The sequence below is a fragment of the Ambystoma mexicanum genome, chromosome 6p (assembly GCF_040938575.1).
Source record: "Ambystoma mexicanum isolate Mex_15411 chromosome 6p, UKY_AmexF1_1, whole genome shotgun sequence".
Classification (NCBI taxonomy): domain Eukaryota; kingdom Metazoa; phylum Chordata; class Amphibia; order Caudata; family Ambystomatidae; genus Ambystoma; species Ambystoma mexicanum.
In genome coordinates this window covers 402,147,508-402,162,210 of record NC_090935.1, presented here as the reverse complement: position 1 = coordinate 402,162,210, position 14,703 = coordinate 402,147,508, and the positions used below count along the sequence as shown (strand labels likewise).

Here is a 14,703-nt window from a genome sequence, read left to right as displayed (position 1 = left end):
TCACCAAACGTTTGTATCGGTGACCCACAAAAATGTGCATGGCACTTTTGTGAATGGTCGCCTGGTCTTATTTACATAATTTTCAAAAGGAACATACATTGTGCTTTCAACACATGCTTAAAACAATGTGGGATTTAAGATAAGAATATATGCATAATTACAATAATGTAATATGTGCCACATTTACACTTCTAAATATATTCGTAACCCGTTACATTTTCATTTAAAAAGGTCTATTTACCAATTTGCATTGTGCAAGTAGGTACATTTCACATTATTTGCTGTTTTATTTTTTTTATTTTGTCCTATAGCAACCAAAACAAAAACAAAAAAAGATCAGTTGTACCTCGGATTTTGGATTAATTCTCATGTTAGCTTACAATGTAACTGATTTTTTCGATCACATTCATGGTGGTTAGGCAAAATAAAACTATGCTTCTAACAAGTGTTTATATGAATGGGCATAGTTCACCTATAGCCGTAACATTTAGGTGAACTAATTTACAAAGACAAACGCATGCCACTTTCAATCAAACATTGCAATTCAATTGCAAACGTGCCTGACTTGAAGATATACAAAATTCAATACATAAATTGAAACAGTAACATATAATAAATACATCAATTCACGTGCATCGCTTAAACACATCCTGTCCTCATCATTAAGGGGAGGGTGGATTCTACTCCGGACACTGAAACAGAATTTGAATATTCTCATTGTTTTGCCCTCGGTGCTCTGCATGGACAGACAGGGGCAAAGATTAGCCAGAATGCTCTGAAATCCAGTGAGTCACAGTGGGTGAAGAGATCTGGACACCCAATTTTCTGGAAAGCAAGTAGAGTTGCACGCCACATTCTGTTGGACTGATCTGTGGTAACGTTCCTTGGGCCCCCATGGTTTTCCTTCAGTGTGACTTCAATAAAAATGAATGAAGGACGTTGCAACCAATGCCACCGAGGGCTAGTTGCTTGACAGACACCTTGGAATGTTAAATCTTATCCTGGTATTGGGTTAATATGTGTAAAATAATAGAAAAGGTATTGGTGTTTCCAGGAAAACATTAGATAGATATCATAGAAGCCATGAAAGGACGATGTTAGGGTTACAGATCCTAGGGTTGTAAATATTGAGCAGGGCCAGCATCTTGAAAGCATGGTGGGCAGGTCTTCACCAGGCTTCTTGATTGTTTCTGATGTTCTCTGTTGATCCTCATTCAAATAGTGGTGGTAGATAATTTCCAAACCTTCTCACTAGTATACAAACTCTAAGAAGAGCAAAATAATTTAATTCACTTCATAGATGAGGTAGCCATTCACCTTTAGCAGCCCCCGCTCAGAATCCTAAATCCCTCATTATTTTCTATAAAAATGATACCTGGGGAATCTGCAATTTGGTATACCAAAACAGCATAGGACTTAAATGGAAGATATCCTAGATAAAATGAAGGTTATCCTTTGAACGTAAGTGCCCACTGGTCACAACCCCATATACAAAGCATATCAATTGAATGCATATTCCCTTCTTAAGACCCAAGAAACACTTCCAGAATCTTGACTCCACTCTTTTCGCATCCATTCTGTTCGAGGGGTGCCGGATCTTACTCAATAATGAAGCAATAAGATCACCTCGCCGTTATACACTTTGGACAGTGGGGCTTAGCCCTGTTACCCATGATTGAAGTTACTTTTGCACATGGCAGTAGATAGTGTATCAACTGTGTAATGTTTTACATGCTACAAAATGGCAACAAGGATTTGGCATCTAGATGATAGCCCAAGCATAAATGCTCCTCTACCAATTGAAGATGGAGAGATGTTATTATCCACAGGTAGTTTCTATATCCATCCCTGACCACCTTAACCTTTGCTTTTTTTATTCAAGGTTATCATCATTTAAGGCCCAGTACTCCTTAAGGGCCACAAGGCCATGGTTTAGACTAGTTGGTGTTGTTTGCAGCAAGACTGTCTCATCAGCATTTGAAAATGTGTGGACAAGAAATACCCCAGAAAATATAATAACCCTCACAAGGGCCAATAGAAAGTCTGCCATGTGGAAATTAAAGAGCACGGAATCCCACAGTGTCATATGGTGTAATTCAGCTGAGACCGAATTTTCCAGGGTAATACCAGTAGTCATCCTCTTTTAATCACAAATGCATTTGGCAGATAAGGCAACTAAGTAACAACAAGAGGAAATGATTTTCTCAGGAACACACATAGCGCTCAGTTGAAGAAGTCAGGGGTACAACCCAGACTCAGGGTCAACACTTTAGCCATTAGACCAAAAGATTCACAAGATCTCAAGATGAACTCAACAGCTCATGTATGGTGTGTAACAATACCCTATTCACGAATCCTAAACACTGTCTGATTACTATCCTGCCTATTTCTGTTTTACTGTTTAGTTAAGGCCATGTTACTTCCAGTGTCTTCCCAGCACCAACCTAGATGAAATGCACAATGCTCTTGATTGCTGAATTCTCTATTTCTCTACACATTTTCATCAATTATAGAGGAGGAAAATGATCTCTAAGAATGCATCACGCCCAATGGGGTAAAGCTTCTTTTAGGTAAACTGAAATTGCATCTGGTTTGTATGTTTGTTTAGAAGAGTTTCTACATCTCACAAATATACCTATGTTATCTGATGATCTAGCCCCAGGATATTTGATCATTAACCATGAACCATCTCCAGAAGCTACACACTGTGCAAAATGCAACTTCACTATATTGTCATGAGCATTATGTGGACTATCTATGAATAGATTACTTGGACCTAAATGTTTCTAAAGCATCTCTCTCTGCAGAGATACCCATCCATTGATCTTTCTTGACACAATGAGGATTTAAAGCTGCCATGTCATCTTAATTAAATATCTAGGTTGCGCATTCATCACCAGGTGTTTTCTTGGCACTGTTCCTGGTAAAAAATCAGAGCTAAAGGTAGTGAACAGTAGCAGAAAGTAAATCCATTCAAGTCAATTCAAGGTCTTCATTTCTATAAGAACAATAGTCTCATAACAGTACACAGTGCATGACCCTACAAAAGCAGAACATATAATCTAATCTACAATCATGACAAAAATAAAAATGAAATAATCTTAAAAAATTGAATATGACAAAAGCTCATTATCAAATGTCACCCATACTGCACAGATGATGACTTATGGATTCCAATCTAAAAATAGCTATCACACACACTAAACGTTGCCCTCACAGCTATTAATTTGCCTCTGATTTTGAAAGCACACAAAAGATATCTCTCAACAACATGATAAACTTAACCGATCACTAAGCAACTTAAGGTACATTAGTGTTAGCTTTTGTGAGGAACCAGGTATGAAACTCAGGCACAAGGGGTTCATAGTTTTGGTCAAAGACTTTTATTAAAATAAAAGGGTGTTGGTAAATGATCTCTGTCCCTGCTGTACGGGAGTTTCCCTACCTAAAACCAAACCTAAGGATCTGTCAGTGGTCAGTATATCCAAAACAAAGCGTCCTGTGTCCAAAGTTCTATTCTGACCTTCACATAATAACAAAACCATTCTAAAGTGAAAAAGGAACATGTCTTTGTCTGTGATGTATATATGTTCAAACAGAAAATGCATAACTTCATCACAAAAAGTTCCAAAAGGACAGAGTTCCTTGCTCCATAGCGTGCTGATAACAAACGTTTGGCGTCCTGCTCGCTGCTTCTGTTTCTCGGCTTCTCTGCCCTGTATGGTATCTTCTCCTACTTCTGTAAGGTAGCGTCTGCCTCCTAATACCTGCAAACTTCTAGAAGTCTTCTCTCGGCTTCTGGTGTCCCTGCAACGTATTCTTGCTCACAGCAATTTTCCTGTCTCCTTCTTGCTGACCCTGTCCTCTCCATGTAACACCTTTTAGCCCCTCAGTCTCTCGGTCGACTCCAAGAGTTGCAGTCTTCTCCCACCAGCAGCTCTGCTTAGTGAGCCTCATCAACTGTTTTAAATTCCCCACTGTAGGTAAGTGCTCATAACAACCAGATCACGGCTTGTGCTCTTGGCCTTGGGTGATCTGTATTACTCAATCCCGCTTCCTCATCCCAGTATTCCCGTGCTTATGGGAATGGAAGTCCATTTTTGCCAGTTTGCATATGATATTTGGCCAAACGTTCTTAGTGGTTTTCAAGGTCACGTTGGTTTTTGATGGTTTTCATACAGATCTGGTGAAAAGGTTTTCAACACTCTTCCTAGGTGTATGAGGGGTGGTGTAACAATAAGCCATTAAGGCATGGATGGGAAATCCTGAGAAGAAAAAGGGGGATACCATATATCATCCGATGATGCCATGACACTTCCCCAGAGGTTGTCTCCCCCATGTGATCCTCCCTCATACAGCTGCCCCCAGGGTCAGGACCAGGTATTGGCTGCCGTCCTCTGGCCACACAGGGGGAGGTTACCACCAGGAAAGAAGTGATGACACCATCAGATTCATCAGTTGCAGGGATTAAAATAACATGATCTGTGAACAGAGGCAAGTGTTTTATTTCTCAACAGAGAATAAACTGGCTAAAAACATGAAATGCAATAGGTCCTCACTTACAATGGGAACTTTGTCAATAGGTTTTTGCCGCATTTTATTGCTGTTTTTACTGACCACAAACTGATGAATGGTAAGTTTGGGTAAGGTATATATTGAGGTGAGGTGGGTGGTGGAAGGAAGGATACGGGGGGTCTATGTGGTAAGCAAATGGCAACATCAGTGAAAGCAATTCGGCGAAGTTGCCATTTGGCAAATAAAATGCGGCAAATCTTCATAGAACCCTTAAATATTATGGGAATAAGGGGTAACATGCTGTTCCTAAAATTGTATAAGAGTCAGATAAGATTATTGGTCCATAGTAAGTAGGGCTTAGGACCAAAAGAAACTTGCACCCTTCAAGAAAATCTGGTCCAAGTCTTTATCAGAAACTATAATTCTCTTTGTGAGTCACAATATAGTGTATAGCGAATTTTGATGAGGCCTTTAGACTTAGAGCCTAGTATCAATGGGTTTACAAATCAAGATCTGAAGCCCAATTGATCTACATGAACCTTCAAAAAGATTTACCCCCCAATCCATTAGCAATATCACTTTTCAGCAAGTCAACCAAGAGCATCCTCATCCTCATAAGCGATGCAGCAGGAGTGGTCCAAATGGTGCACCAAAACAACAATGGTTTTCAGCCTAGATAATCATTCCAAAACCCTACCCCTAACTCAAGGAGCAATGCAAAAACTGGAGTTACCTGTGGGAGTCGCAATAGTTTTCTCAAAAAACAATGTTCTCCCCTAGCCAATAGGTACATTTTGTCATGTCCCATGCACCTGCCCATATGCAACAGCTTCTAACATTATGGCCGATATGTCAGGAGCATAGTCTTGGTTGGATGACTAACTATTGATCTTGCAAAACAAAGCAAGGCTGAATTTATTTGTTTCATTGTTATGGCCTGCTTTGTACCATGATCTAGCTAACTCATGGATTAAGAAAAAGTAAGGCCTGAAATCATCCAGCCTAAGCTCTTGATAACAGAGAGAGAATAAGGATAGAAAGCCAGAACACAAAGCCAGAAACAAGTAAAGCACCCCAGGACAAGGACCTCCACATCTCAGATCTATCTATGCTCAGATGGGTACAGTTAGTGTTCATCCAGTGAAAGATGGCAGATAGTCAATAGTTAAAAGGTTTAGCTGTAGACCTCTACTCCCAGTCCAGGATGGAGATGCACTGGATGTCATCTTTAGAGGTTTAAAAGCCAAATTATGTAAAAAGTGTAACAAGATGCTGAACAATAGATGTTGAAGAAAAAATATCAGTATTACAATCCCAGGGGAACACCACAAGTGAGGGGACAGGGTTTCCAAGTATAAGGAGAAAAATGAAAAGATCTATAGAGATTGGAAAGCAAGAAGGAAAATCAAGAAAAGAGGCACTGAAAAGGAATACCATTGTTGTTGGTGTTGAATGCAACTGATAGATCAAGATAAAGATAGATCAAGGCCATCAACACCACTGACATTAGTCACCAGACTTAGGTTATCAAGAACAGCAAGGATAGTAGACACCATGACAGAGCCAGGATAGAATCTAACTTGGAGGTGATGGAGCAGGTTGGCTCACTCAACATGACACTGGAATGAGAGAGATGGGATGTACATTAAAAGGAGTGAGAGCATCTAAAGAGGATTTGTAACAGAGTGGAGTAATAACAGCAGACTTAAGTGACTGAGGGGATGTATCCAAGCAAATAGCAGTGTTCAAAGTAGGAAATACGTTCTTACAGACAACAGAAGATCAATGCTGTATTGCCCTGGCGGACAAACAGCCAAAGTAGAGCCAGGCTTAAGTTTAGAGAGTCGAGATGATTGATCTTCCGAGTTGGGAGAAGTGAAAGAATCAAAGGAATTTAGTGGGTAAATGCAATAATCTGGAGACAAGGTAGGTGAGCCTAAAGATAAGGCAGCTTTAGGAACATTAATGCAAGCATCTCAATTTTATCATTGAAAAAAGCTAAATGTTTCTTTTTTCAAATTCAATGGATAGCGTATCTATCATGCAGCACTCACTGACCTGCTGTCTTGGGGTTGAGAATGCTGGAGATAGGGGTAATGAGGAAATCCCTAATACCATCAGGACCCTGTATACCAAAACAAGGAGACGTGTGGCACCAGGGTAAACCTCTGTTAGGAGAGAAAACCCTTGCAGAGTCACAGGAATGGCAGGCAGCAGTAGTCTTCGTAGTGAAGACGAGAATCCAATGCTGAGAGCCAGAGAAATCGGGATATGGCATAGGGACTGCCGGCGTACACATCCGTCAGCAGAGTGACATTAGACACAAAGGATCAGAGAAGAATGAGGAAAGAAGCCAGAAGTAAGAAAGAAACTAGCATTCTGTCAGATGTAGCAACGCGCCAGCTTACTGATCAGAATACCTTTTCTGCTGCTCTGCATGCTCCATGAGTTGTGCAGTGACCGTTCAGTGTTTCCTTGGAGCACAGTTAGAACTCTGAACAGAATAAAGAATCACGAGTCGTGCCGGCCGCCATTTTGGAGGAAGTACTCTGCAATGATTGCAGAGATGCTTCCACTTATGCCACAAGGACCAGGAGGGAGGCTGAATCCTGACAGTAACAGCATTATGGGAGATCTCATTAAACATCTCAAATAGCTCTTTCTGGGGTTTAGGAGAAGAATATGTTAACCATTTGGGATTAGTGAAATGGAATCAATCGTGGAAGATCATTATAGTAATATAAACATTGAGAGCCACTGTAATAGCAGTGCTAAAAGAAGTCAGCGTGCTGTCAACATCACGTAAAATAAACAGCTGTCAACATAGAGTAAAATAAACAGCTAATTCAAAATTCAAAAAAAATTCAAATTCTTTAATGTGATGTAGTATGAAAATAAATTCAAACTTTACTCATGTATTAATAAACATTCATATAAAATCATACCTATAAGATCATAAACATAAAATCATCAATCAAAAATCACTACAAATCACTTCATGGAATTATTTACAAGTACTTTAACGGGCTTGCAAGTAATCCTAAGCACCTACATAAGAATTAATGATTGGGTATGCTTAGGTTCCCAAACCGAGTTCTATCTGTTGCCAGACATTATAAAGTGCTATGTATAAGTGCATGTTGGTTGTGTTAATACAATACTGCCAGAATGAAGATTTAGGTATAGTAAGCGGGTCATGCACAAATTCACCCAGGAAATGGACAATAGTCTTCTTAAGTGCCGTGCATTGAGTTAATACATGTCTAGCTGTCTCTGGACACAAGGGAGATTTACACACTCGGCAGGTTCGCTCTGCTGTAGGAATATTTTCCCTTGCTCCTATGGTAGATAAGTTAGGTAATTGTTCTAATTGGAATAGAATAATAAAACGGCGGAGTCTTCTAGTGGGACAGAGGAAAAGGTAGTCCTGCGGTTTCATGAACTTATATACTCTATAGTTCACAAAACGGTATGATTTGAGGGTGTCCAGATGAGCGAAGTTCTCCAGCCAATCCCAAAGGTCCACCTTTTTCCCCAGTGCATTTAACATTTCTTTAGTCACACTTGTCCCTTTATGAGTCCAACCAATTTCTTCAAGGAATTTTCCCATATCTTTATATAAAGATGAGGTGGTAAGTTTTTTACTTAGTTCCTGATGTAAGACTATTAGCAGGGGATTGAAAGATCCACTTATCATCTTAAGATAGAACCCAGTTCTTCTTTTCAATACCATAGCCTTAAGTGAAGGCAGGCCCAGTTCTAATCTGATCAGGGCCATCGGCACCCCCGGGGGAAGCCCCAACATACGTCGCCAGAACTTTCCCTCTAACACTTGGAGCCACGCCAAATTCACCGTCAGCAGCGATTCCAGGCCATAAATGACCATAGGTGCGAAAACTTGCATATAGAGGTGGCGTGTTCCCCACAAAGTAAAGCCCCCTTGTTTGCTAGTAAAAGATGCAATGAGTGAGATCACTTGATGGGCCCTGGTGATGCGTTCCTGTTTACATAGAGCATAGTCACCTAGGGGCTCTATTTCCACTCCTAGGTAGCGATAAGACGGGGCGTACAGAATTGTGTGTTTATGTACTGTCAGATTCACACGGGTTACTCTTTTCCTAGTGAATCTCAGCACATTAGTCTTCTCCAAATTGATGGTCAGGCCATTGATCTTAGCGTATTCCCAAAGAACATGGGCAGAGCGCCTCAGACCACCAATGGTGTTATCGAGGACTACCAAATCATCTGCGTACGCCAAGACCCCACATAACACATCACCTATTTTTGGTGGACAATTATTGACCTCCGCAAGTGTCGCCGGGATGTCATGTACATACAGGTTGTAAATAAGAGGCGCTGTAACGCAGCCCTGCTTAACCCCTCTATTTTGCATCACATTTTGGGTCGAATAGCCCTCCTGGTTAAGTCGTAGGCGCACCGAGGTATCTCGGTGGAGCAATCTGAGATAATACAGCAAACCTGTGGGGCAGCCCAGTGCTTCAAGCTTATTCCAAAGCCTAGCTCTTGGGATCGAGTCAAATGCGGCCTTAAAGTCAATGAAAAGTGCGTACATAGGGGGCTGGCCCCTACTAAGTGCCCTTGTACGCAGTACATCCATTACAAAAAGGTTATGTGATGTTGAAAACTCCCGCCTAAAACCGCATTGGAATCTACTCAATATTCGCATATCCTCAACCCATTTTTGCATTTCACTAAGCAAAAGAGAGGCAAAGAGTTTCCCAGTGACATCCAGCATGGATAAGAGTCTGTAATTATTAGGATCTGTGCGGTTGCCCTTTTTAAACACCGGGATCAGGATGGCAGTTTGCCAGGATCGAGGAATATCCCCCAGTGCAAAGACCTTGTTGAAAAGTACAGAGAGTAATTCTGCCCAAAAGGACGGGTTTCTTTTTAACACCACATTCGCTAGCCCATTTGGACCAGGGGCTCTAGATGGCTTGAGAATCACAATTTTATTGAGTATTGCCCCAGGTGAAACATCAAAGGGTTGAATGATAGGAGGCTTTCCCATAGGGCAACTCGCAGCCCCATCCTCTTCCTCATTACGATTTAGGAGGAATTGTTCAAATATTTTCTCATTGATTGGATTGGCAACAGAACCGTTGACCTTGGTTCTGTTCTCATTTAAGAGTGCCCAAATGCTTCGAGAGTTTCTGGAACAGATGGTTTTAACAAGTCGCTGATAGCATTTGTTCTTCTCTGCTGTCTTGATACTCTTCACCTCTGATCTATATCGATTTTTGATCGTTCTTAATTTCGCACGATATAGAGCTCTAGAGAGATTCTGGCTTTTTAGGGAGCGTGTCATTCTTCTAAGTCCTCTCTTGGCATCCCTGATTTTCCCACTGTAGGGGAGGGGGACATTTCCCTCTTTCGTGACATACCCCTTTTTGTTAGCTGCATGATGGCCTGAGAATCCTGATATCCACTCTTCTATTTCATTTACAGACATAGCCAGGAAATCACTCCCGCCCTCTTCTATATTCAGCTTAAGTGCTTCAGAGGCCGCTCTGACATTCTTCTCCGACCAAACTATTCTGGTTCCTGCACAATTGGTTGATATACTTCCGATGTTTAGCTTGAGAGTGTCAGGCAACGGGGTCAGGAAAGTGCATATTAATGCCGCATGGTCACTCCAGCTGTTGGGCTTTACCCACATGTCAGCCACTCTAGTCTGCATCGAGGGGCACATGAATATATAATCTAATGTGCTCCGAGATGATCCATTGGACCAAGTGTGCTTCCCCGGCCTATCACCCGGGGTGCGGCCATTTATCATAGCCAAGTCCCAAGATTCAAACAGTTGCAACCACCCCAGACCTTCTTTCTCCCTCTTTCTATGAGTCATCATACATCTGGCGCTAAGGCCAGGATTGGAAGAAGTGGGAGTTTCATCGACCATATGACAATTAAAGTCCCCAACTACCATAACTGCGGCATTACTAGATCCCAATGTCCAGGAAGACAGTAAATCCTGTAAAGCCTCTTGAAGAGAGTCTCTTGCAACCGCTCCAGGGGGATTGTAAAGATTGATAAGAAGAAACTTAACACTTCCCTTAACATGAGGATAAGCAACTTCTACAGCCAATAGTTGGTCCTCAGCTCCGCTATGAATTTTACGCGACATCATGGAGTTAACAATTCCCGTGAGTAGGCCGCCAAAGGGGCGTCCCTTGTTTCCCCGTCGTGCAGGTGACTGGTGTATTACATAGCCATCCAGAGTAAGAGGGTCCAGTGCCCAAGTTTCTTCCAGACAAATACAGCTATGATGGAATAAGAGATCTGCAGAGCCCTCCGCCCTCAATAAATGGGAGAAGCCTCTACAATTCCAGGATAATAATGATAGACTTCAATGCTTCTGTATCAGCTGGGGAAGTGATTCCAGTAAGGATTTAATTACCTGTTGTACTTCAACCAGTAAAGGGTTCTCTCCTAACACCGACTTGGAGTCATTTGCCAAATTCGGTGTTATATCAGGGACTTCAGGGATTGCTGAAAGATCTTTTTCATTCAGATCCACGTCAATAGCGATATCCACTGCTCTCAACTCTTCTTTATGATCTCTGAGCAATTTTGCCGTGTTCAGAAACACGCAGTGTAGTGCAGAAACATTAGGATTCGGGCCCGATAATGGCTCAATAAACAGGAAATCCTCTGATTTTAGAACTCGAAGTTGAGGGATATGATAGAGCCTAGTCAATAACTCTGAATGTGCCAGCCAGGAGTGGTTGTCCCTAGGGTATAGATTCTTAATGAAGCAGATGCGGTTTGTATGGTTTACCTGCGCATCCTTCGTTTTCTCTGGCGATGTAGGTTCCCTCAATGTCCGTCCCTCATATGAGGGCTCTGGCTGAGTTAACATGCTTGATTCACACTCAGGTTCAGAGTCCTCCCCAATAGTTAAGTCAGGGTCCACCTCGTTTTGCTTCTCTTCGGGCTTCAGCCAGTCTACGAGAGGACCTTTTTTCCCTGCCACCCAAGCTGCCGCTCTCATCATCCTTTTCCGGGCTTTTTTTGAACGTGTTTCAATTGTGGGACCACTTCCCACAGTGGAAGGCAGGGGGCCCGTTTTATCAGGCTTATTTTTAAGAGCCTTTTTTGCCTGTCTCCGCTGTTTCCGTGAGAGGGGGCCCCGAGGGCTGTGATTCAGGTCAAGATCGGCTTCCTCGATAGGCACCTCTTCAATCGAGATGTTATTCTCCAGTGCCTCCTGGGCCACACTCTCCTCCCTCTCGGCTGCCTTACCCTCCATCTCTTTGGCAATTAGCAGGGCATCTGATAAGTTGTCTTCCGCATCCTCTTTCGATATATTCTTCAGTTCCAATGCTAGTGAGATGGAATTGGAATTTGCCAGGATACGACCCGTCATCTGTAGCAATATTTTTAAAGCAAATTGGAGGGCACCGACAGACGTTTGTAGCTCGGCTAGCTGAGTGGAGCTGGATACAGATCCCATGCCCCCCACTGTCTCATGGTCCGGCTCATCCTCCATCGAAGCCATTGCAAGGTTCGGCGATGTGGAGAGACGTTCGCAGTATCCCGCCGCAATATACTCCCCCGCCCCAGCATTCATGCTGTTATCTTTCTGGGTCGGTGGGCCACTTGATATCGACTGTGGGATGTGAGGCTGCATTCCTCTCTGTATTGTCAGGCACAGGTCCAAGAGGGAGTTGTTATCGATGTCATCAAAGTTGGAAGAATTAATAGAATGGCTATCCCTGGGCACTTGCGCTGACCCTTCGTCAATTATAGTGGAATTGATCTCGGGAGGTGGATTCACCGGAAAAAACTCCTTGATGGCGCCTTGTGCTACAGGGAGTCCGTATTTAGAGTTCTTCCTGCGTTTGGCCCCTTTTCCTTTGGGCTCCTTTGACTCTTTCAGAGCTTGCGACTTGTTGTTCCTCAAGTTATAGATAGAGTGCGCAGCTCTCTTCCCCCGCTGCATCTCCACGTTGCTGCTGCCTTAATACAGTTGGAGAATTCGTGGGGGCCGCCTAACACTTAGACTGCTCCGTTTGAGGCACACAGACGTTTGAGGCACACAGACTGCGAGGCAAAGGGCCACCTGGGCAGAGTACACCACGGCAAAACCGGCAAAACCACGGCCAAACCACGGCAACCACCAAACCCCGAGGCCCCTCTACTAACTTGCCCACTAGCGTGCCGCTACGCTAGGTGCTGGGTGCTGCCCTACACAGCCCCTCCAATATACAGCCGTCCTAGGAGGCAGCCACACCACACCCCACAGGTGCAGTGTGCAGTGCGGAGAATGTAGCTTCCTTCAACTTCGGCTTTCCTCGGGCCCTCCACCCAGGTACTGTAGGGAAGAATCCAGAAAGCACCAGGGGCAGCCCACAGCATTCGCGGGCCACTCTGCCGCTCACTCGACTCGGCTTGCCTGCTTGCCTAGCGTGCTAGAGTAAAGGACCCGCACGCACTGCTCTCGCAGCTCTCGCACTGCTGTCGAGTCGTGTCAAGCCGCGCCTCTTCCTCTCCCCTCGTCTCTCTGAGGCCGCTTCCGACACTTCCGTGTCTAAACAGCTAATATATCATGGCAATCCACCAGAAGCACTTTTTTTGAAGGTTTTGACTAAGCAAAGATAGAAGCAGTAGAGGAGTGAGAACAAGAGAATGGGAGGAAGATGCAGTAATAGCTAGGTGGACAGACAAGAGTTAGAGTAGGAGAAACCTTAAATAGGCGAGGACTGCTAAAGATAGGATCGATAATTTGGCTGACCTCCTGCATGTTGAAAGATGATTAGGAAGAGCAAAGTTATTAAGAAGGGAATGTACAGTATGAAGTAATGGTCAGTCAACACAAAGATTAAAACCATCCAGAACTACAGCAGAGGAAGCAAAGAGGGAAAGGAACATGAGAGCATGCATTGAAATGAAAGAAAACACATATCCATACCTCGTGGCCAATAAAGAGGTATAACATAAAAGGAGACAGAGCAAGAGAACTCAAGCAAACTATTTTATTGTTGATGTAATATTATTCCTGCACTCCATGAAAGGAAACAATTGATTTATTTCTTAATCTAGCGCGCCATGATTTGGGCTTTAATCCATGAAATTGTTTGTTCTCATGATTTATTTTTATTGTACTTGTTAACTTGGTACTTTGTATTTTTATAATTTGTATACAAAATTGCTTCTTGTGAAGTTTTGCATTTGTTTCATGTTTGCTGTTTGTGGTACTATCCTGACCTATATCAAATATGTTCTATTTCAGGCAAATAGTATATAATGAATATTATCTAAACCATGGTTGTGATCAGCTGTGCACAAAGCATCAAACGCAGGCATGCAATCAACAAGCTTGCCCCATCCACTGCCAGATTGGAGACTTTGGACCCTGGTCAGAGTGTGACCCTTGTGTTAAAAATCAAGTAAGATAAACATGTTACACTTCTCCTCGTATACTGCAAAACGTTGAAAGGCTCATCATATGTATGTTCTTTTCATACATTTCAACAACCCCCCTCTTGACCCAAAGTCCCTAGGGTCACCTTTTAATGTTTAATGTTTGAATGATTCATATACATAGGAAGATATGGCAATCTGCCTTTATTACCACACAGCAGCCTCTACCAGAATCTTCAGGAGACTGGACCCTCAACACGACTGTACCATTCAGTTGCCTGCTCCCAGGCATGGAGTTGGGTTGTGTGGGCAGTGATGTGTCACAGAATCCTTATCCCTTACCTCTAACCCTCCACCAGTCAGATAATGAAATGGGGCCTTTGAGAAAGGGAACTGACAATGAACTATTAAAGGTTGTAACTTTTTGGTCAAAGTTCCCAATAACCAATGAATAAAGAAGCCAAACATTGTAACTGTGGCAAGCCACAAGGCACAGGGGGTCTCGTTTTCTAAGTGGCAGAGTGGAAAGGTAAGCTGTAAAAGCAAGCAATAGCCATTTACACTCTAGAGCAGGGGTGTCCAACCATTGCCTTGTCAAGAGCTACTTGTAGTTGACAACCAAACGGCGGGAGCTACTGGGGTGGTGATGTTCATGAGCAAGGCGATTTGTACCAAGATTCTTTTTTTGGGCTGTATGTAGATACTAAAAAAAGTGTCACTGGACATACTGGCTGGGCCACTGCACCACGAGGGGCCATGCACCCTCTTCTTTTTGCTGCCCAATTGGAAGCTGTGGGCATT

The 14,703-nt window shown here is 42.9% G+C and overlaps 1 protein-coding gene across 1 annotated transcript in view; it reads left to right on the top strand.

Annotated features, from left to right (window-relative positions):
* The window catches only part of LOC138511482 (complement component C6-like), a 504,666-nt gene that overhangs the window by 79,801 nt on the left and 410,162 nt on the right, over positions 1-14,703 (top strand). The window contains exon 3 of the mRNA XM_069627197.1: positions 13,772-13,928. Coding sequence (XP_069483298.1) covers positions 13,772-13,928 — 157 coding nt within the window. The remainder of the gene's footprint in view (positions 1-13,771; positions 13,929-14,703) is intronic.